The following is a 22,021-nucleotide window of genomic DNA, read 5'->3' as shown; positions in this document are numbered from 1 at the left end:
GATTGATTGATTGATTGATTGATTGATTGATTGATTGATTGATTGATTGATTGATTGATTGATTGATTGATTGATTGATTGATTGATTGATTGATTGATTGATTGATTGATTGATTGATTGATTGATTGATTGATTGATTGATTGATTGATTGATTGATTGATTGATTGATTGATTGATTGATTGATTGATTGATTGATTGATTGATTGATTGATTGATTGATTGATTGATTGATTGATTGATTGATTGATTGATTAAACGACGCGTTACACACGAAACATGTAATAGGCGGGAATATTCTTGTCATATTCAAACCCGGTCACTGCACACACTGCAAAACATCAAATGACTTCAACCACTAATCAGATCATTGCGCTGCCCAAAAACAATTTACGAGATTAATATCCACATAACAAGCCCAGCGACACAAACAAGAAGAGTCATTAATCCAAACAAAAACAAAAATTAACCAAATTTTAATTTTTGTGCAGATCCAAGATCATACAGAAATTAACGGTAGTGAAAAGACAGATAAGGTAGAATAAATGTTAAATTCACTACCTAATACCGACATTCCAATGCAATACACTAATATCAAAAAATTTATAGAACAATATACTAATAGCAAATGACAAAAATCGGAAGGAAATAAATAATTTTTCAAAATTATTACCACCAATAATATAGTAAGAAAATCTTTTTCTAACATCATCAAAAATAAACAGATTAAAAATTAGTCACACAAAGTTACACATCAATCGATATTAAAAAATAAATCAATCTGTAATCAGTGTAGAAAAAAAATTAGCAACATATAATAATTCTAATAGATTGCAGAATCAATGATCAAATCAGAATCGTATATATCGTATATCCATTTTCAAAAAAATCGTCAGATATATGAAATATTATTTGCGAATCAAAACTACATCCACTTAATACATAATTTTTAAAATAATGAACCAATATATCATAAAAAGACCCAAAAAAGTTAGAAATTTTTTTCCGGTGGCGTGTTGATAGTCGGAAAAGAGCTTTTTAGCTTTTCAACGTAAAGATCAAACAAAAAGCAAACAAGTAAACAAACAAAACAAACAATATTGAAAATATGATATATGGTCGAATAAACCAAAAAAATCGAGTGGTAAAAAAATGAGATTTTTCAAAAACTACCCATATGGCTTACACACATGTATATGTGTTGTATATGCACAATATTTGAACAATTTAGTTTTTTAACTTGCTTGTTGTTAATAATTTAAAATTCTTTGGCAATTTATTAATTAACCTAATTAGTTTTTGTATTATTATCAGAAATATTCAAGTATACAAAATTTCAGCAAATCGAACAGTGGGAAATTATTGAGAAAGATGGTATAAAACAAACAAACTTGGGAAATTAACACAAAGATTGTATAAATATTGATATTTGAAATCTAAAAAAATATTTCTACCAATGATGTCGAATAAAATGATCTGTACGTTTGTATAAATTTCAAATGTCTAATGTGGTTTTGTCGAGGATTGTGGCACAAGAAACGCTATCTTTATGCTACGAATGAACAGTGAACGAGCGATTGAAATGAAGAAAAACTTGTTTATATGTTTTGTCGATTACTCTAAAGTTTTTATGGCGTGAAACAAGTGGAACTTTAGGAAATATTAGAAAATTTGGACATTGATGGAAAAGACACGAAAGTTATCAAAAACCTATATTGGAAGCAAAGAGCAGCGATGAAAGTTGGTAATAAGATAATTAGTTTTGTCGAAATAAAGAAAGGTGTTAGGCAAGGCTGTGTATTCTCTCCAGACCTCTACAACCTCTACAGTGAGATCATCATTAGAAAGATGGAAAATCTACCGGAAATATCCATTGGAGGCGTGAATATAAACAATGTAAGATATACTGCTGATACAGCTCTTATAACAGATTCAAAGGAAAAATTTCAAACAATTGTTTCCAAACTTGTCTTTGAAAGTGAAAAGAAAAGTTTGAAAATTAACATCAGCAAAACAGAGTGCAAGGTTATCAATAAAAGCAAAACCGCTCCGATCTGTTCCATAATCATTAATGTTAAACGAGCAAAACAAGTCAACAACTTCAATTATTTTGGATGTCTGATTACCTCAGGTTGTAAACGTGAGATGGATATCAAAAGAAGGATAACTATGGAAAAAGATGTATATTCTAGAACGAAAAACATCCTCGCCAACAGTAAAATCAGAATATCAACAAAATTCAAACTGTTAGGGTGTTACATTATTTCAGTGTTAACTTACGGCTCTGAGTCCCAGACAATTTCCAAAGAAATGGAAAAAAAGATTAACGCCGCTGAGATGTGATTTTGAGAAGAATTATGAAAATTGTTTGGATCTCTCATACTTCAAATGAGGATGTATTAAAACAGTTCGGTTATGAAGTAAGGAAACTACTAGTTAATCTAACGGGGGCAGCTAAAGTTTTTTGGTCATATCATGCAGAAGGAAAGAATGGAAAATCTAACAACTACTGGAAAGATTGCAGGAAAAAAAGATCGCGGTCAACGACAAATAACATTTGTGAAGTTTTTGTGTAACTTGTTGAATATCGGGTTTTTTGGACATCGATGGTCGCCAATGTCCTGAAAGGATAAGGCACTAGAAAGACAGAAGTATGTTTGTATAAGAAAAACTGCTTAAAAAACAATTGACATTGTAGAATAGACAGTGTAGAATAAAATTATTTTTTAAATTATAACATTCATTAAAACATTTTTCAAATCCCAATGTATAAATATATAATGATTGATACATAGTTGATTTGAGTTCGTCCCGTGGGTTCTATATGATAAGCCGGCTTCCAAGATGCATAAATGTTAAAGCCCTTCGGATAATACATAACTCAAGCAAAAAAATTATTCATTTGTCTATTTATTTATTTATTTCGATATATGATCGTAAACTAGCAGCATTTATTCTACAATGGCGTCAACCATTGAGTGTTCTTCCCTCTTCATCGGATTTTCTTTTGTTTTAGTTTTCTAGCTTCACTGCCGCTATGTTGTTGTCTTTTGTTTCGTGTTTCAATTCGCGCGATGTTTGGAATTACCCAGGGAATAAGGAACTGATGTTTACAAAAAGTAATTAATAAAGGACTAAAGGTGAATGCAATTATTTTAAAACTGGAGGTGTGAGGTTGTGCCATTAGTTTGCTGTAGCTTTTAGTTTCATTTTTTGTACACTGCAGAATCAGAAATTCAGAATGTACATGAAAAATTAATTAATTTTTCAAAATTTAAAGTTTTTTAAATTTTTTAAACAATTTAAAATGTAAAACAGCTAGATTTTTTAGTCAAGATTTAATAATTTAATTTATTGATCTGTTATCTGGCATCTTGAGTTTGACTAGTCAAGTAATATACTTTTTCTGTGGTGTTAGATTAGATTAGGTTGTACTTAGTTTGAATTGAAGGGATAAAATTTAATTTATGCATTAAGATTAAACATTAAATGATTAAATTAAATTATTAAATATAAATTAAATTATTCAAGATAAATATATTTAATTAAGGCTGTGCTAAGACTACAATTTATTTATATTATACAATTATACTATTATAGTAATGAATCAGATATTACAGCCACAGTGTTCTCCACATTTACTTTTCTTACAATTTACATTGTATTGTAAAGTTTTTGAGTATTTTTCTGTTTTATTTTTATTTAAATTTAAAATTATTGAATTTATAAATTTAATAGCTATACATGGTTTAGTTTAAAAAAATCTTAACATCAAATGTAAAAGCTTTTTATTATTAAATATTAAAGTTATTTCTAAATGTAAATAGTATTAAAAAACTTAATGTTTAATCTTTAATTTTACTCTACCATTTTACTCTACCATTCTAATTCTACTCTACCATCTTTATTTATACTGAAAAGATATAGTTCTTATGCTGTGCTATATTATGCTGCGTTATATTTATTTTTATATAATTTATTATAATGTAATTTATACTTTTTGTGTTTGTTTATACAAAATTTAAGTTCTTTAAATATTTTCATTCTTGATATTTTCTTTCTTAAAAGTTTTTGATTGGTTGCCTCTTTGTTATTCTCTGTCCTCTTGCTGGTTTTTTTTATTACTTGCCAGCATTGTTATTTATGATTTCTTTTATAATTAGGATATCATGTTTTTCATTTCCCCTTGCAACCTTAGCATGTTAGCAAAGACTATGATGATGAAATAGTTTTTTTGATGGAAATATAAGTCTTTAATTTTGGTCCAACAATTTCATTGCTGTGTGATTCCATCTTGATATTTGTTTTGGACACATGCAAGAAATTATAATCATTAGACCTCAACATATATTTAAAAGTAATCAATTGGTTTTTTCGTTTCACATCATTTAGAGAATTACAAATTAACCAACATATTTTAAAATGCATTCTCCTCTTCAACCGGCAACCAATGCAACTCTTTCAAAATTGGGCTCAAGTGGTCAACTTTATCACCTTAGCTACTTCGCTCTTTATTAACTGCAACATAAATAGATAGTTCACTCTTTTTCACATATACATATGGACTGCATATTTGTGAACGAAAAAATGGGTCATTGGTGTGACTTCATGTGGGCAAAAAGTCCAATTTTAGACAAACATGATCATAAGTTCCACAGACCCGCACCTTCTGGGCCACCTGTTTCCGCCGCTTCCTTTTGTCAAACATAGCTGCGATTCATGCTTTTTCAAAGGCGGAATACGACGCCTGTGAGCTCGATCTCTCATCCGTACGCTGCTGGACTTTAGTGTAAAATGTTTTAGGATCCAGTCCACACTTTTTTAAGTTTTTCTTAGACTTTCTTTGAATCTACGAAACGGATCACTTGCAACACACAAAAGTCCTGCTTCTGAATTCTTAAATCTGACATGCGGACAACGTGCCCTGACCAGCAAAAATGGGCCTCTAGACTCGATACCCACAGTAACACACCTTTCCAATACCATGACTATTGACATTCTATCTTCCCATTTGATGTGAGCGATAGCTCGGAAAACTTCCCCGTGGAATTGATCGAGCTTTCATATGTGACGTCGGTAAGCCGTCCATGTTTTACAACCGTATAGCAGACTAGTCAGTACAACTGCCTTGTAAACTGCGACTTCGGAAGCCAGAGATATTTCATGTTCTCTCCAGAGACGTCTACCAAATCCCCAAAATGCAGCACCAGTCTACTAGCCTAGCTATGATATTATTATCGATGGCAATGGTATTTGAGATGTAGCTGCCAAGATAACAAAATTTTTTCCTTCTACAAGCCGTCTGCTGATACTGTGGCTGTTGAATTCAATAAGATTGGGTAGTTTTAATATAAGTCTTCTGTTTTCTTTAAACTCACTGTGAGTTCAAATATTTAGCTGCCGCAAAGAACGATTGAAAAGAGATTGAACGTACAAACCAGAGCACAATCATCGGCAAAGAGAAGGTCGCGAACAATGACTATCTTCGTCTTTGACTATGCTTGTACACGTCTGATGTTAAAGACATCTCTATCCAAGCGATAGCATTTATGCATGCCTTTGCAACAGTTTTAAAAAGAAACCTGCAGCATTAAGGAAAAGTAAACTTTAAACAGCAAAGGAGTCATGACGCATCTCTGCTTAGTACCATTACCAGCCTCGAATTCCAAAGGATGTTTTCCATTTTCAATCACGCTGGCTCTTATACCGTCTTGGAAGGAGCGAACAATAGAAACAAAAACTGGTGGATAGCCAATCTTTACCAGACCGTCCCAGAGAGCTCCAAAGTTTACTGAGTCGAATTCTTTGATTATATAGACAAAGAAGAAATATAGACCGCGTTGCTGCTCCAGACAGTTTTCCTATAGCTGTCTAGCAGTAAAGATTATATCGCTTGTATCACGCCCAGCCCGAAAAACCACATTGACCATCTGGAAGGATACCAATATAGTTGACGTGTTTAGTCAGACAATTGACAATCACCCGAGCCAGTAATTTACCGGGAATTGAGATCAGGGTAATCTCTCCAAGGTCATCACAACAAGAATTATCGTCTTTCCTTTTGAACATGTGAGCGATAAGCGCATCTTTATAATCCTGACTTGAAATTAGTCTGGAAAAAAGTCTGAACATTGTTTGCTACTTATATGTAAAATTTTTAAGGTTTCTTTTATCGCGCTTTTGACTTAGAAATATATTCTATATCACAAACTTGTTAAATTATCTTCAGGTTTTTATCATATTATAGTCTTACAAATTTTTAATGGCCATTGTTAAAAATAGAGAGTTGTTAAATAAAAAAGTTTTAATTATTTTTTTAAACAGGGTTGTTTGCAAGCCTTTCCGTTGGATATTTTATAGTAATAATACAAGTAAGGTTTGCAAATTTATTTATTTCTTGTCTTTTTTTGAATGCCAAAACTTGTTAATTTTTACTGTAAAAATTATCAAATGAGATAACTTGATATGATTCGGGATTTACTTACATTTAAGAGATGACCCTCGGGGTATTTTTGCTAGATTATATAATGGTTATATTTCTGTATGGTTTATTGATACCAAACATGAAGAGATTTCACTTTCATTAAAATGATAGAAAAGTATTTTAACATTGGAAATAATGTGTGAGTTTCAAAATTTTATGCAGATGCTTTTCTTTGTAAAAATGGCAACAGTAGAAATGCACTAAGATTCAGTTTTATTTATTTTGTTAGGTTCATTGACGCAATAAGTGTTGAAATTACCTAGCATCAATTTATGATGTTCCTCAACTGTTCTTGTATTTGTCTTGTTACCAGGCGACATAGAAAAAGATATAGACAAGTTGGTCGGAATCTTCTAATCAGATCCTAAAAGGGTGTTAAAGGAATATTGATTGTTTCCCGGTCCCTTACAATATTCAGACTCCGGTCCCTTAAAATATTACTCCGGATAACAAAATAACGAGTCCGAGAAATTTTTAACTTTTGCATTATGGCTTTACTCAAATATCATTACTAAAAGAAAATACCTTAAAAACACTTTTAATGAGTCAATGTTATTGTTCTTTTGGTGAAATAACTATATTTAGGCTTTAAAATATACTGAAAAAAGTTATGTGTTTTTTCAGTATTAAAGACGATGGCTTATCCTGTGTATTATTCGAAATAAATTGACGTTGATATGATTTTTTTGGCAATGAATTTGGCGTTAAAAATTAGGTTAAATCGTATTTGCAACTTTTATATAAAAATTGAAAAGAGCAAATAAAAGAATAGAGGTTCGAAAAATTGTTATAAATGTAAGTTAAAAGTTATAACGTTCAAACCCACAAATGAAAGTAAAAATATGAACACATCGCATCGAATGCGCGGCATCAACATTATTTCTACACAGGATGGCTGTTTTAGCTCTAAACTCAATCATCTGAGTGGTTTTTGTGTATGTGGCATTATTGCTTGTTTTTTTAACATTAAGTTCTGATTATTATGACCTGACATCAAAAGAAACCGGACTAATGAATGTTCGAATAATAAACTTTTAATTATTATAAAATGAGTTACTGAAAAATGTTGTAAATGTATTTTTATATATTTCTATAGTGTCAGATCATTTGGATGTGCAAAGTATAAGTTTGAGAGCCCAAAAAAAAATATTGGGAAAGTTTACATCTAGAAAAATAATAACTACATTCATCGATGATGTGAGCGGGAGAGTTTTGGACAATTTATATAAATTGGTGAAAGAGTTCTGCGATAAGAAAACCGCTGAAAAAGTGATAAAACATTTAATCAAAACAATAATAAAAATTGGTGTTCTTTACAAAAATGATCAGTTCAACAATGAAGAATTAGACATTGCCGACAAATTTAGAAAAAAATTTAATGCTCTCATGATGGCCGTTGTTAGCTTTCATCAAGTTGAGTTTACGTATGACCGAGTGTATGTCATTTCATCACTGGAAGCTGGTAGATGTTGCATAAAACAACTTGTTCAAAGACACCTGACCGAAAAATCGCTGGGAAGAATAGATAATTTTTTCAACTTTTTTTCATCAGAAGTCTTTTTAGATTCATGTTTCAAGAAAGACGGACCTCAAAAAGAAATTATGGAAAAAATTGTCGATGATGTCAATACATTATTAGAAAATGGAGTTATTTGAAATTTTGTCTTAAACTTTTTTTTATGTGCCTTAAATCACAAAAAGAACTTTTATTTAATATTTAAACTGTTTTCAAATTTTCTGGAATTGTTTAAACATTTAGCATTACGCGTATATTTGGTGTATAAATTTGTGTTATTTTCAAAGTTTAATCATCATCAATCACAATAAATAAACTGTATTCATGATTTTTGCCTTTTAGAAAATTTATTTGTTTTTTTAATTTTTTATTTACGAAGACACACTTTGTTTAGGATTTGGCCAAGTTGCAAGATATTTTTCATGTGATTTATAGCATTTTTTCATTAAAGGTACAGTTTTCTACAACGTATATTTTGGATGAACTTGTAACAAATCTGATTCTCTCGAATCATGATTATTAAAGTGAATTCATGATTCGTGTGGAATGGTTTAAGGTTAACGATAAAATTAGAACTTCCGATCTTAACTGAATTTTAAAAAACCTGTCTGGCTGATGTCTATATTTTAAACACAGACAAGCGAAATCTCTAGTTTTTTTCGGTTATTAAGATATATAGGGCTGTGCTATTACAATAACAAATATAGTAGTTTAGTGCTGTGCTACTATATTTAAAATTGTAGTGGATTATTTGAAAAAAAGACAAACATCCTGAGTTGCCACTTGTAACCATCAAGACGAACTTTTTTACTATGTTGTAGTAGGGCGCCGGGCCGTATTAACCACTAATCACCTCTAAGCAGTTGTCTAGGGCCCGTGGCCTCACTTTGTCACAAATTTTAATGCTGACGTCTTTATTAAATGGTTTTGCAAATGTCCATACAATGTCTGATTTGCATAATGATAAATCGTTCTTTCCAGCTTTCAGAATGAAAATACTAAGATAAGAAAGTTTTCATTTTTTAAGTTTTAACAGAAATTAACTTTTTTTTTTGTTTATATGACAGTTTCAAATAACAGTTTGCATTGAAAATACCAAAACTGAAACAACAAAATCATTACTTATATCTAAATTTATTTAAAAAAATAAGCTTTAATAGTGGTTATAACATGAAACTTATTAATTTTAACAAAAATTTTTAAAACAGCTATAAATATCAAAAAATTTGAAAAGAAATCCAGCCATCCAATATATCCAGTTTAATCCAATATATATCTGTGTGTGTTTGTGTATGTGTGTGTTGGAAGGAGACCTATTTTTTACAGTATTGTATAAATTCTGCCAAACTGTTTCCATTTATGCTCTTTTTATATACATATATTAACATATATTAAATAAAATAAGTGTAGGATAAAATAATTTTTGTTTAATTAATTTATTTAATTTCATTTTATCTCAAACCAAATATACAACAGCGGAGACAACCAAATCAATCAAAGAAAGTGGGCGCTAAGTTACCCGTCTTGAGCATGGATATAATGGATATGGCATGATTGTTGCCTGCCTAATAATTTTGCTTAATTCTATGGAATTAAGCGCGTAAACATTAAACATTTTTTCGTAGTAATTGACATTTTATTGATTATTTACGATCAAACGTCTTACTATCGACAAATTTTTTAATTAAATGTCAATAAATTGACAAAAAAGCAACTAGAACGGTTATCGCTAAACAACCGGCTAAAATCTGATTGTTTACTTCAATTTAAATTCACTTTTCAACAAATATTTGTTAGATTGACCATGATGTTAAATATATATGAACAATATATATATATATATAACTTGTCTGCCATACCCATATTATGTATATCATTGGTCTTGAGCTAAAACGCCAGAAAATCGCACAACGACAGCATAATTTTGTCTTAATCATATATAGAATATAACATAATATATTCACTACATATATTATGGTTTTAATTGAGTGTTTGCCAAGTGCAACGTTCGAGTTATTTTGGTTTGCCATCATTCTATTCGAGGATCATACATCGTTACGTGCTTCAGCCGTTTAATTTGTTTTTAGGTACTCTAATTTCGTCGCGTAAGACATTGAAAATAGAAGAGTTGAGTTGAACGAGCAGAGTTTGAAATGAATTTAAAACAGTGTCCAAAAAGGCACAAATGGGCTTTAGACTTCACATCAAAGTATTTTCTAAATATATTTAATCATTTAATTTTTAATCATGTTTTTATTTATTGATAATTATTATTTTATCATGTTATCGTTGTGTAATTAATTAATATTGTATAACTATAAATAATTTAATTATTATATATTTAATATATATTATATTACATATCTGTGACATTAAGAAACTGACATTATATTATAATACGTTATTTTTTTAATGGTGATTAGTTACAGAACAGATTAGCACTAGTTAGGTTATGATTTTGCGATTTAATTTATTTTATAATAATATTATGCTATTTTCGTTTAATATTTTGATTACAATTTATTTAACAGTGTTTTTGAATTACACTGAAGTTAGCAGCAGTATTCAAATTTAGAATCACTAAAAAATGTAACTAATGAACTATTTTTATTTTTACCAAAATGTGATAAAGATAATAAATGTTATCATCCTTTATCTAATGAAGAAAATCAAATTGTTTAATTTAATTTTATAAGATGCATGATAAGATCTAAAATGTTTTATTTATTAATTTATTTTATTAGCATTAGTGTTTTATTAACAGTGTTTTTGAATTACACTGAAGTTAGCAGCAGTATTCATATTTAGAATCACTAAAAAATGTAACTAATGAACTATTTTTATTTTTACCAAAATGTGATAAAGATAATAAATGTTATCATCCTTTATCTAATGAAGAAAATCAAATTGTTTAATTTAATTTTATAAGATGCATGATAAGATCTAAAATGTTTTATTTATTAATTTATTTTATTAGCATTAGTGTTTTATTAATTATTTGAAAAATAAAATACAATAGAAGCAGTGTTTGTTTTTGTGAAAAAAATAAAATTAAGTCAAGTTGCAATGCAATCAATCATATCATAGGTCAGGTGTTACATTGGAAAATTAATAATTAAAAGTATAAATTAATTGATCATTGATGACAGTTAAATTTAGTTAATTAAGGTCATTAATTAAATTAAATAATTATGTTAAATTTTTTTAATGTTTTCAACAAATAATGAAACACATTATCAACATCAGCATTAGCCATTAAATTATTTCAAATTAATTAACAGTTAAACTTATAGAGGGCATCACTGTATTGCTTGCATTCGATTTATATGAATAACCATTTAATTAGATTTAAAATGATGTAGTAATATAAAAAACTTTACATATTGTCAGTTAATGAAGCAACTGATTTTTATCATATAAACTATATAGTATAAAGAAATTGGTATTCAAAGATGATGGAAGATGTTGAATGGGAGTATCGCCATGTAAACATTTGACAACAAATTTCATTATTTCTTTCATATTTTATTTATTTATATTTATACATTTGTAGTAATTTTTTGCACTTTTCATATTATTGGATCTTTAAGTGTTTATCATAGTTTCAATGCCTTAAACAAAATAAAGGCTAAATAAATTTTATTAACATAATTAGCTTGTTGATTTTTAATTAAGCATTCAGTTACTTTTAAAATTATTAACGATATGTATTGGTAGATAATGTTTTTAAACCTAAAGAGTAAATTTATAGTGGTGCACTAAAAGATCTTATAAATGAAAATTAAATGATCACCAATTTCCATAGCTTTTTGATTTGTAAAACATTTAATACAGCTTAAATCAACTCACATCTAATCAAATTTTTTATACTTCTTCTTAGTCATCCTTGCTGAATGTGTTCTTTGCTGACCATTGCTAACTTCACTGCTGCTTTTGTAATTTGTAATTCATATTGGGCTTGGGGCCAAAACCAGATTTTAGATAAACTGTCAAAAATTTTTGCCATGATTGTTGTTTGACGTTAGATTTTGAAGGCTACTACAAACCTTTTATCTAGGACAGATCTCTGACTTCACCACATTAAAGTACATGCATCTAACACCCAACACTAGCAACTTGAGTCCTGTCTGTTGAGAACAGTACTGAAACTGTCTGGAAGCCTCTATATTAATAACAGCACTTTCATCAAGAAGTGCTAGCAATGAATTGTTTTTTTCATTGACAGCTTTGCAAACATCTGAAACTACTTCCAGAACCGTTGTCTTTAGTTGAATCTGCTTGATGAAAATCTGATCGAACTTTTACAGGCATTAAGTGAAAAGTTGTTGAAGTATATAAAGAACTTTTAAAACATTTTCAATGCTTTCTTTCTTTTCCAAGGTCACAAGACATGTTTTCAATTTTTAAGCAAATGTTCTTAAAGTTGAGTTTCAATGTAACGAAAACTGGACTGCTTTTTTGAAATAATACTGAGATGAAATGTTGAAACCAGCTGACAAATGTCCATATTGTCGACTTTATACGGTTCTGTCAAGCAGACATCTTCAGAAAACGATTTTATATGCTTCCTGATTTTTATGGGAACTGTAACTTAAGTGACAAATAGTTGAGACAAAGTTATTGGGCTATTTAGCAAGTGTTTTTCTCATTTATTTGAAAATTCACAAAATTACAAATTTGTCTCTTTTACTATGTAATCTACAACAAACATGCATTATTTCATTTCATTTTTAAAAACAAAAAATCAAGTTAATCTGGCAATTTTTAAAATATAATACACTTGTCAAAATGTCTAAATGTTAATCAAAAGTACAATGTAAAAGGCTTATTTCATGACTTATAACATCAATTTAACCTGTTTTATAATAGCTTATATTTTGTATTTTTCTATTAAATATTTTTTTGGTATTTATATTAAGGTGCAAACAAGATGGAGGTAGACAATTATCCACAATAACACTCCCTGACCCACCAGGCTACAGTAACAACACAGCCAGTGACCACAGTCCGAGAGAAAACAAACCAGATTTAATAGAAAAAGTAATGTGTTTATTTTGTCTTGTGCATTTTTATGTTTGCTTGTGAGTTTCATTGAAATAGTCGCATGCTACTATTAAATAAATAAATAATCTAATTAATTGATTAAAAATAATTAATAAATAATAATAATTAATTGAGAAAAAATGTTATGAATTATTAAAATTAGAAGAAAAATGCCATTACATGAATTGTTAAAAAACATAATATGGAAAAAAAGAATACCGAAAAATTATCGCAATGCAAAATAAAATGTCAAAAACGAATGTTTTCAAAATCTGTTAAAAGGAGCCAGTGCTCAATTCTACTGTTCTCAATGATTCTGGCAAACCGTTTCACAAACTTGGGCTGAAAACAGCAAAATTCCTTGAACCGTTACACAGCTGAGTGGTGTTGACAGCAATCAGATTCTTTTCATACACCTCAAATGAACGCCTGCTGAAACATTCGATCTCTTTTTAAGCTTTCCTATCAAATATTGAGGCTAACGTCTATTCGCCACTTTAATCCTGGAAACGCATATTTTAAACTTTTTTTTCGACGTTCAACCAATGAAGATCTCTTAAAATCTGCGTTACATGATTGAACTTTGGACTCTCAACAATTTTTGCCGTCCTATTCTAAATAAATTGAATAATTTCTTTGGATTTACTTGAGAGACAGACCATAAATCAAACTGTTCTAATAATCCAGACGTGAATGTATAGGGTTTGTATATTTGATTTATCTATCTATTTACGCACATGATATTTTTTGTGGCTGATATGTACAGGTTGATGAAAGCATTTTCAATATGATCTTTCATTGACAGTCTACAGTTCCAAGTTCAAATATATTTATAGAATCCATATCTATCTTTGACAGTTTCTGTCAGGTTCCTATTGGAAGAAAATTCGATTTGCATTTAGTTTTTTGGCATCCAGATGCCAGTATTTGGTAAACATGTTAATAGTTTTGGTATCCCACGCTGAAAAATTCTGGTTTGCAGGCGACAATATCTATATATATATATGCAGTATCGGAAATCTCCGATCCTTTGGTAATTTTTGTAGACTGAGTACTGAGATTGATATTTTTCACATGCCCAATACTAATACATTGATACTGAATTTTAAATATCCCGATCTTATTGTTATTGCTTAATTTCATAAAGTCGAACCGAATCCGAACTCTGCCTCACAATCCAACCGAGCTCGAACTTTAATCAGTATCGAGCCAAATAAACTCGAACTTTGCTCATAGTCAGACCTGTTGAACCGAACCCAAACTGTAGATCTGATCTAACCGAGCCCAAACTTTGTAAGAAGGATTTGATTACGATTTCTATTTTGTAATCTAATTTTAATAGGGACACATTTTGCGAGTTTATTCAATATCTTTGGTGTCGTGTCGTTAAAATGCTATATTATTCATAATCTTAACTTTTTAATTAATGTAGAGTTCAATTGTTTTCTTTTTAAAATTGTTTTGAAAATGTGTGGCAGTTGCCAATATCTTAATATTGTTTTGAAGATGGCAATATTTTATGGTAGTGATTTAAAAGATTTATTGTTTTTTAGGACTTATTCTAACTTTGATTTCTTTTTTTTACAAGTTTTTATTTTATGAATGACGATGTGATATTTATACCTTTTTCAGTAAAAATGTGGAATTTTGGTGATAACATTAGTGAAATGTTCCTAATATAACGCACCTTCCGAACAATTATGAAAAATCTTGCCGTTTTAGTTTTAAATTTGTTGCCTAATTGTTAATTACAGAAATCTTGGGATATAGCTTTAGGTCCTTTAAAGCAAGTTCCAATGAATTTGTTCATAATGTGGATGGCTGGTAATTCAATATCTATTTTTCCAATTATGATGGTTGGCATGATGTTCATTAGACCAGTTCAAGCTCTTCTCGCATTTCAGCAAAGTGAGAGATAACATTTCTGAAACACAGTCACAATCTTGAATTCAATTAAACATATTAATCTTGCTCATTTAATGTCAATTCATTGAATGATGATTATGCTATTTTTAACTCCAATTATTTCACTATTTAATTGATCGTTTTAATTTGATTTAGCGTTTGCCCTTGTTTTTACTTTTAATTTCAAATGTTAACGTTTTTTTTATTATGAATCAAAAAAACACTTTTTACCAGCGTTTAAAATGATAGAGGGCAAAAGTTCGGCTTTGCAGAAAATTGTTTACATTTTCGGGAATATCGTCAGTGTGGGCCTGGCTGTTTACAAGTGCCACGTGATGGGGTTGCTACCGTTGCATGCCTCTGACTGGCTTGCGTTTGTGGAGCCTCAAAAGGTTTTTTATTAATTACAATTTCTTGCTGATAAAATGTCAAACATTCAATGAATACATATATATTTTTTAGCAACTGGAGTGGTCAGCTGGCGGTTTAAAGATGTATTAAAGTTTTATACTCTTTTACGCATTTTTTTATGTATTAATAATAGAGAATGTTTTGTTAATTGCATGGAATAAACTTTTGAAACAATTTTACTCTGTGGGAATGCTAAAAGTTAATTAATGAATCTTAGTTCTTTTCAGTTATCTTTTTTCCGTTCGTCTTAATTTTGTTTTAAAATATTTGAATGCTTTCATCGGTTAAATTGTTCACTACTAATTCCTCAAATAATAATAGACCTAAGCATTTGTATTTTATTTGTATTTTAGCACATGCGCGGTTTGCAGCTGATTAAAAAGAAGGGAGAGATAAAACTTTTTAGGTCTTGTCGTACTAGAATAAACCAAACGGAAGGTAGAGCAAGCACGAAGCATACAGGCGTATAACAATTAATAATTTGCTTCTTATCCGATCAGCAACATTCCAATGCAGGGCACAACAGCTATCAAAGAAGGGAGCAAAAATGGTTAAGCCCACATAACTAGGGTTCGGTTTTTATTGGGCGCATGTTCAGTCCAATTAAGTTTGGGTTGGTTCGGTACAATAGTCAGTCTGGTATTTTGGGTTCGGTGCAAAATCAATTTATGTGATGTCTGTAACCCGATTGAGTATACATTCCCACTTATGTTTCACAACAGGCTGACCTGGCGTAACTCGTAACGCCTTTAAAACATTCATTAAACGTTTCATTAACTTAGATAAAAAACAATTAAATTTTTAGCAATACTTCATTTACAGCTTTACCCTGCTCAATATCAAAGTCGTTTATGTAAACATAAATATTCCACTACCTTAATGCGCATGTTAGAATAGACTTTCCCGAATATATAAGCGAAGAAAATTTCTAATGGGCGTCATTGACTTTACAGACCGACATCAGGGATTAAATTTTTGGTACGGTTTAGTATGTGCTATTAACCGCTAGTCTACATCCGTTCAGTGTGGTTTGTGAACGGCGGTGTATCAATGATATATCAATGATGTATTCCGTAACTCACACGAACAACAATCAAATGAAGAATCGTAAAAATTATACAGCAACTGTTTGACGCTAATTAGAATCAACGTTCTGTAAAATCATAACATGAAAATAGAAAAATAAGATTACATAAAACTTTCAACAAATAATCTAATTACATAATAAACAAAAAAAGCGAGTAAATTATAAAAATGTTAATGCAGTATCGTGAAACACATTTTGAAGCTAGATGAAGGCACATCATTGTGAGAAATCATTCTGTAATCGTTTTTCTTTGAGAAAAAAATTGTAATTTATAAATATCGCGAATATTACGACGAAAAATATTCAACAAACCTCTTAAAAATATCTTTGTAATACTGTTTCGACATATCCTGGCCAACAAGTAGAATAGTATTGGAATGACTAGAAGGGCAATAGAGGTGCTTATGCAAACATCCGTCAACCGCACTCGAGCGGGACATTTAAAGTTCTCGTGCCATAAATTCCAGGTGAAATTCATCTTGTAATCAACAATATTGAAAGTTTAGAAAAAAAATAGAATAACATTTGGTCTAACGCCTCATGGTTTCCAAAAAACCGTCGCAAGCTGTTCAAAAATAAACCAAACTAATTTTAACTGCTTTAATGACTTTGGACTTTTTTTAACATTACTGTGATAACTTTCTCACTCGTATTATTAACTTTCAAAATTGATGGCAAAATAGATTTTGACACATCGCACTACACAAGTGCACAGCACACACTACACAAATACACACTTTAAACGAGAACATTGACATTGGGAATTCCCAAGATTAATTTTCATAAAATGCTCCAAAACTTATTCACGTTTCTCTATCCAGCGATTAACAAAAATGTTTGATTAATAAAAAGATAATAAAACAAGTAAAAGAAACATAAATTATAACAAATAATAACACTAACTGAATCGGATAGATCCATACAGAAGTGCCCATTAAAATCTGGGTCGAGTGTTGAATAATAATCGCTAAGATTTTTATATGAAGCAGAGCAGACTTTGCAAACTGTTTTGTTCACTGGTAATATACCCGGAATGATGTACGGCATGTTATCAGCCTGTTTTTCAGTGTTTTATGTAAGGAATCTTGTGGAAATCATTTTCAAACTAAAGATATCCCATTCGGAGTTCGAATAAAAAAAATTATCGACTCTGAATCTCACTTTTTTGCAGGATGTTGTAGGATTTTGCAGAAGTCGGAATTTTTTGTGGAACCGGAATCGGTCTTGGATAATTTTTTTTATCCAACTCCAGAAAAAGTTGAAAAATTGAAATTTTTTAAAATATATTCAGCTCTTAAAAGATATAGTGCGTAATTACACGCAATCACCTATGTATATCAATATGTAATCATTCGTGCTATACGACCAATCTAATTTTTTAAAAGTTATAAGACTTTTAGTATGCGCAAACCTGAATGGCAGTGTTACATGTTAAGCGGAAATACTATTGCTTTTTTTCCTATTAACTTTGGAGAAAAAAATATATTTATGCATTAAAGATCTATAAATTAATGCAGTAAATACTTTTAAGATATCGATAATTTGTGACATTAGTAATTCAGTGTTGAATAAGAAAATGATAGTTCCTTAATTTACAATTGAAATTTTGTTCTGGAACTTGTAATTAATTTAAAACAGAGAGCGTTTTTACGTTTTTATAACAGCTACACAGCACACATTTTTTTTCAACCCAGTGGTGAATCTAGGGGGATCGGGGGCCATGTGCCTTCTATTGTGAGCAGTGGAAGTCATTGTTTTGACGGAAAAAGTAGCGTTTTATGAGGAAAATCGATCTAAAATGGACATGACAAGCAAAAAAGGGCGTCAGCCACACTCACAAATATTGGCCCCCGTCAAAATTGTCTAGATCCGCTACCTGTTCTACCCATATACTGAATTTACGAAAAGTTACTCCCAACATTTTAGTCGCATTATCCAAACATTACTTTAAAGAGAACCTCCTCAACTCAAAATAGATTTCATAGAATAGCTGTTATCATGCAATTTCTTCGGACCATTACCATGCGATAACGTTTCCTAACCTCAATCATGTAGATGTTCGATCGTCATCTTACACTAAGAACATCTACTAAAACTCAATTTTTTATTCAACAGTTTCCATTTCGTATAATTTCACAAAAGTGTTAAATTTATTTTTTTGTATCCATATTAAAACATAAATTCAAAATGAATATGAAATAAGTATTCATTATTAAGAATAGATAGATCATATTTAAAAGATGAAAACTAACCAGTTCATTAAATATACATCCATTGAATAACGTTAATCTTCGAAGAAACTCTATTGTCGAGTTTGCAAGATCTGTGGAATCATTTCCTGCATAGCACCCTTCAACAATCCAAAAAATTATTAGAGTAAGTTAAATTAAGATGTCTACTGAAAACAATTCAAAACTATAATGAAAGCAACCTGAGCAATAATTACTTGTCCAAGCATCTTCAACAAAGTCATGAACTTTTAATATCATTTTTACATAATCATTAGACACTATTTTGTCGGCACACGGACGGCCTCTTTCAGCATCTGTTGTCTATATTTCGAAAATTATTTTATGCATGTTAGGAGAAAACTAAAGATCATTAAATCTATGAATGTGTATTTGGGAGTGCGCCGTTATTAGCATTATATCAAGCGTTAAATAATTCAGATGGGCTTAATGCTAGGCAAGCATTAGCAACAGCCTGTCTCATTCACTGTTCACACTATATTTTCAAAGACTTTCTTCATTTTTTAAAATAATGAAGATTAAATGTTTACGAAATTTGCAATTTTGAATGTATAATAAATTTCTAGTCTATAAAATTTGATTGTATGATAAATTTCAATTCTATAAAATCTGACTGACGCTCAAGCAAAGCTAGGTCATCCACCAATTATAATCGTTAAGTGGTGGCAATGAAGTCGTCATACATACAATGAATAGTAATTAAAGTTAAATACCTTTAACAAAACATCATAAATTGATTGGCAGCTTTTATATTGCTCGTAGCATTGCATACACACGCTAAAAGGTCTGGAATGAGTTACTATGCAGCTGGTGAAGTTGGCCACAGACAAACTGAATTCTTCAACGAACACATCACAACTTGACCTGACTGAGTTTATATTATTCAATTATCAACATTTTTATTAACGTAATTATTTGAAACATATTATGATCATATTTGTATATATTGCACAAAACCACAGGCGTGAACAAAAGTTTCAAGTGAAATAAGCTACTGCGTACCTGTATTATATAATATTTAGATAATAAAATAACATCTTGCAATACCCAGTTTTTGAGCGTTTAATGTTATGTGACTGCTACACAACACATTACATTATATTTGGCGACAGCAACACTGAGTGGTAAACTTTAATGTTGACAAAACGATAACTGAGAAATTTTGACAGAAAATCTCTTTTTGTTAGCCATGTAACCCGTGTTTTTGTTGTACAATTATTTCATATTTTAATTTAAACAATGTTCTATTCTACTATATGGTATAAATGAGCTTTTTAATTTTTTATTCTATAAATAATTTTTTAACCGGTGTTTTTTTAACTATACATGTAAATGCGTTTAATGATAAGCAATCGTCTTTAACACTGGAAATAAATGCTACCAAGTGTTAAGAAGTGGTGGGCCTTCAAATATGCACAGAACTCGGTGCAAACTGTTTTATAACTTCAGTGTTAGTGTCCAAGATGATATCTGAGAAGAAGTTCTGTCATGCAAATTGTCTGAACTTGGCTTTAGTATCTCTACAGCACTGACATTGAATTGAAAGCATCAGCAATTTTAATGATTTTAACAGTCTAGCAGCTGTATGTTACATGTGTTTTTCTTTACCAATCTAATGCTCATGTTTTTATTTTGATCTAATACAGAATTGATATTCAAGGTTAATGAAATCTAATACGAATGCTTATTGACATTCATTTTCAAATAAATTTTCAATCAATTTAGTAAACTGGATCTTCTTATTACAGAATTAAGAAATAAACTTTGCAAATCTTTAAAAATTTTTGTTATAACTATTTCACAACTAATATTCAATTCAAGTGAAAATATTGACATATAAAAATTAATATAACCTGGCACAAAACTTGAATTTTTCAAAAAATCCCAACCCAGTTTTTCATTTGTTAATGGATACAGCATAAAATAATTATCTTTTAAAAGTAAATAAACATATTTATCAGAAAATGAAAAAAACCAAAAATAAAATTAATTTAATGATACAAGTTTTGACACGGAAATTGGAAAAAAGTGGAATAAACAAACAATACAGTAAAAATTATTTTAAAAAAATTCTAACGCTTTTCTTGTACAAATATCTGGCTACCATTTATATATATATATACATACAAACATCGACGACAAAATTTTGGTCCATTAAACAAATCAACGTGTTGCACCCCTAGGTAGATGTCGCTCATTTAAATTTTAGGAGCGCATGTACATAGCTCACTTTAATATTATATTAATGAATATAACTTTGGAAACCTTTACTAAACAATATATACTTTCTAATTTGTAAATGCTGTATAAAGAAATTCAATTTTTCCCTTTCTTCTCTGGCTTAAACTAGGACTATGCATATTGGATGTTTTGCCAGAGAAGCCAAGGCATTTATCGTGGACCTAGTCATTTATACTGTATGCAGCAGTAATTGCCATCAACTAAGAAAAAACAACATGTCACAGTATTTCATGGCAAACCTAATAAATTTCCATGTTTCAGTAACAAAAATTTGTTGTGGTACTTATTAAACAAATTTTCATGCAATACATGCAGTGGTATTTACCGCAGATGATGTAAAAGATTGGCTGCAGTATTCACTGTGAATGTAGTAATTTTTGCAATTTATGCAGCGATACGTACCATGGATGGATTACCGCAGATAGAAATGGATAAATCTCCATCTGCGGTAAGTTCTGCCGCTGAAGAAATGCTAAAGCCCCAGTAAATGTTTGTCTACATAAATAAATTAAATCTTTGGTAAGTGTATCACTCACTTATAATTCTCAGAGCACATTACATGTTTGTACATAGCTCGCTCAAGGTCACTACTAATACTCATTCAATAATTTTAAATGTTATTACAATTTTTTGATAATGGAACTCACAAAGGGAAAGACTTTAGATACTGCACAATTCGCATAAGACTACATTGACAAATTCATGAACGGAAACCATCAATAAAACGAACAACAGCGTAACTTTGCACAGTTATTTTTTTTATTGTTTTGCTTTTTAGTAATAAAAAGTTCACTGTTCAAACTGTTTTGGTTTTGTTGAATTGTCTCCTTGTATGTAATATTTCATTAAACTAAATGTGGCAGTACTTATACATGGTCTCCTAAATAATATCCTACTGGTCAAGAAACCAAATGTGATTTTGTGTGTGCTCGACCCAAACTGAGGCCATGCTTGTTTGATAAATAAATGCTACTCGCTATATAAGTTGCTTTTGTTTACCTTGGAACGTTTTGATTTCGTTTATCATCGCTTGTATTGTGTTGTTGATTTTGCTATTTATTTCGCTGATTTGTTTAAAAATATTA

At 30.0% G+C, this 22,021-nt stretch overlaps 3 protein-coding genes across 3 annotated transcripts; 2 read left to right on the top strand and 1 right to left on the bottom strand.

The window, feature by feature from the left end:
- Positions 1 to 7,326: 7,326 nt before the first annotated feature.
- On the top strand, positions 7,327 to 8,140 carry HELRODRAFT_158887 (hypothetical protein; the record flags this gene model as incomplete). Its single annotated transcript, XM_009010849.1, has 2 exons — positions 7,327 to 7,411; positions 7,581 to 8,140. 2 exons carry the CDS (start codon positions 7,327 to 7,329, stop codon positions 8,138 to 8,140), a joined length of 645 nt encoding a protein of 214 aa, XP_009009097.1.
- A 1,941-nt stretch (positions 8,141 to 10,081) lies between these two features.
- On the top strand, positions 10,082 to 15,686 carry HELRODRAFT_184819 (hypothetical protein). Its single transcript, XM_009010848.1, has 5 exons — positions 10,082 to 10,209; positions 12,920 to 13,040; positions 14,798 to 14,951; positions 15,183 to 15,340; positions 15,411 to 15,686. The coding sequence occupies exons 1-5, from the start codon at positions 10,154 to 10,156 to the stop codon at positions 15,447 to 15,449; spliced, it is 528 nt and encodes a 175-aa protein (XP_009009096.1). The 5' UTR covers positions 10,082 to 10,153; the 3' UTR covers positions 15,450 to 15,686.
- A 379-nt stretch (positions 15,687 to 16,065) lies between these two features.
- HELRODRAFT_158885 (hypothetical protein) lies at positions 16,066 to 21,885 on the bottom strand (the record flags this gene model as incomplete). Its single annotated transcript, XM_009010847.1, has 7 exons — positions 16,066 to 16,106; positions 16,759 to 16,924; positions 17,350 to 17,502; positions 18,699 to 18,796; positions 18,893 to 18,998; positions 19,409 to 19,559; positions 21,833 to 21,885. The coding sequence occupies 7 exons, from the start codon at positions 21,883 to 21,885 to the stop codon at positions 16,066 to 16,068; spliced, it is 768 nt and encodes a 255-aa protein (XP_009009095.1).
- Positions 21,886 to 22,021: the final 136 nt, after the last annotated feature.

This window comes from Helobdella robusta, assembly GCF_000326865.2.
Source record: "Helobdella robusta unplaced genomic scaffold HELROscaffold_1, whole genome shotgun sequence".
Lineage (NCBI taxonomy): Eukaryota > Metazoa > Annelida > Clitellata > Rhynchobdellida > Glossiphoniidae > Helobdella > Helobdella robusta.
The sequence above is the reverse complement of the archived record's forward strand: the minus strand, read 5'-3'. Positions and strand labels throughout refer to the sequence as shown.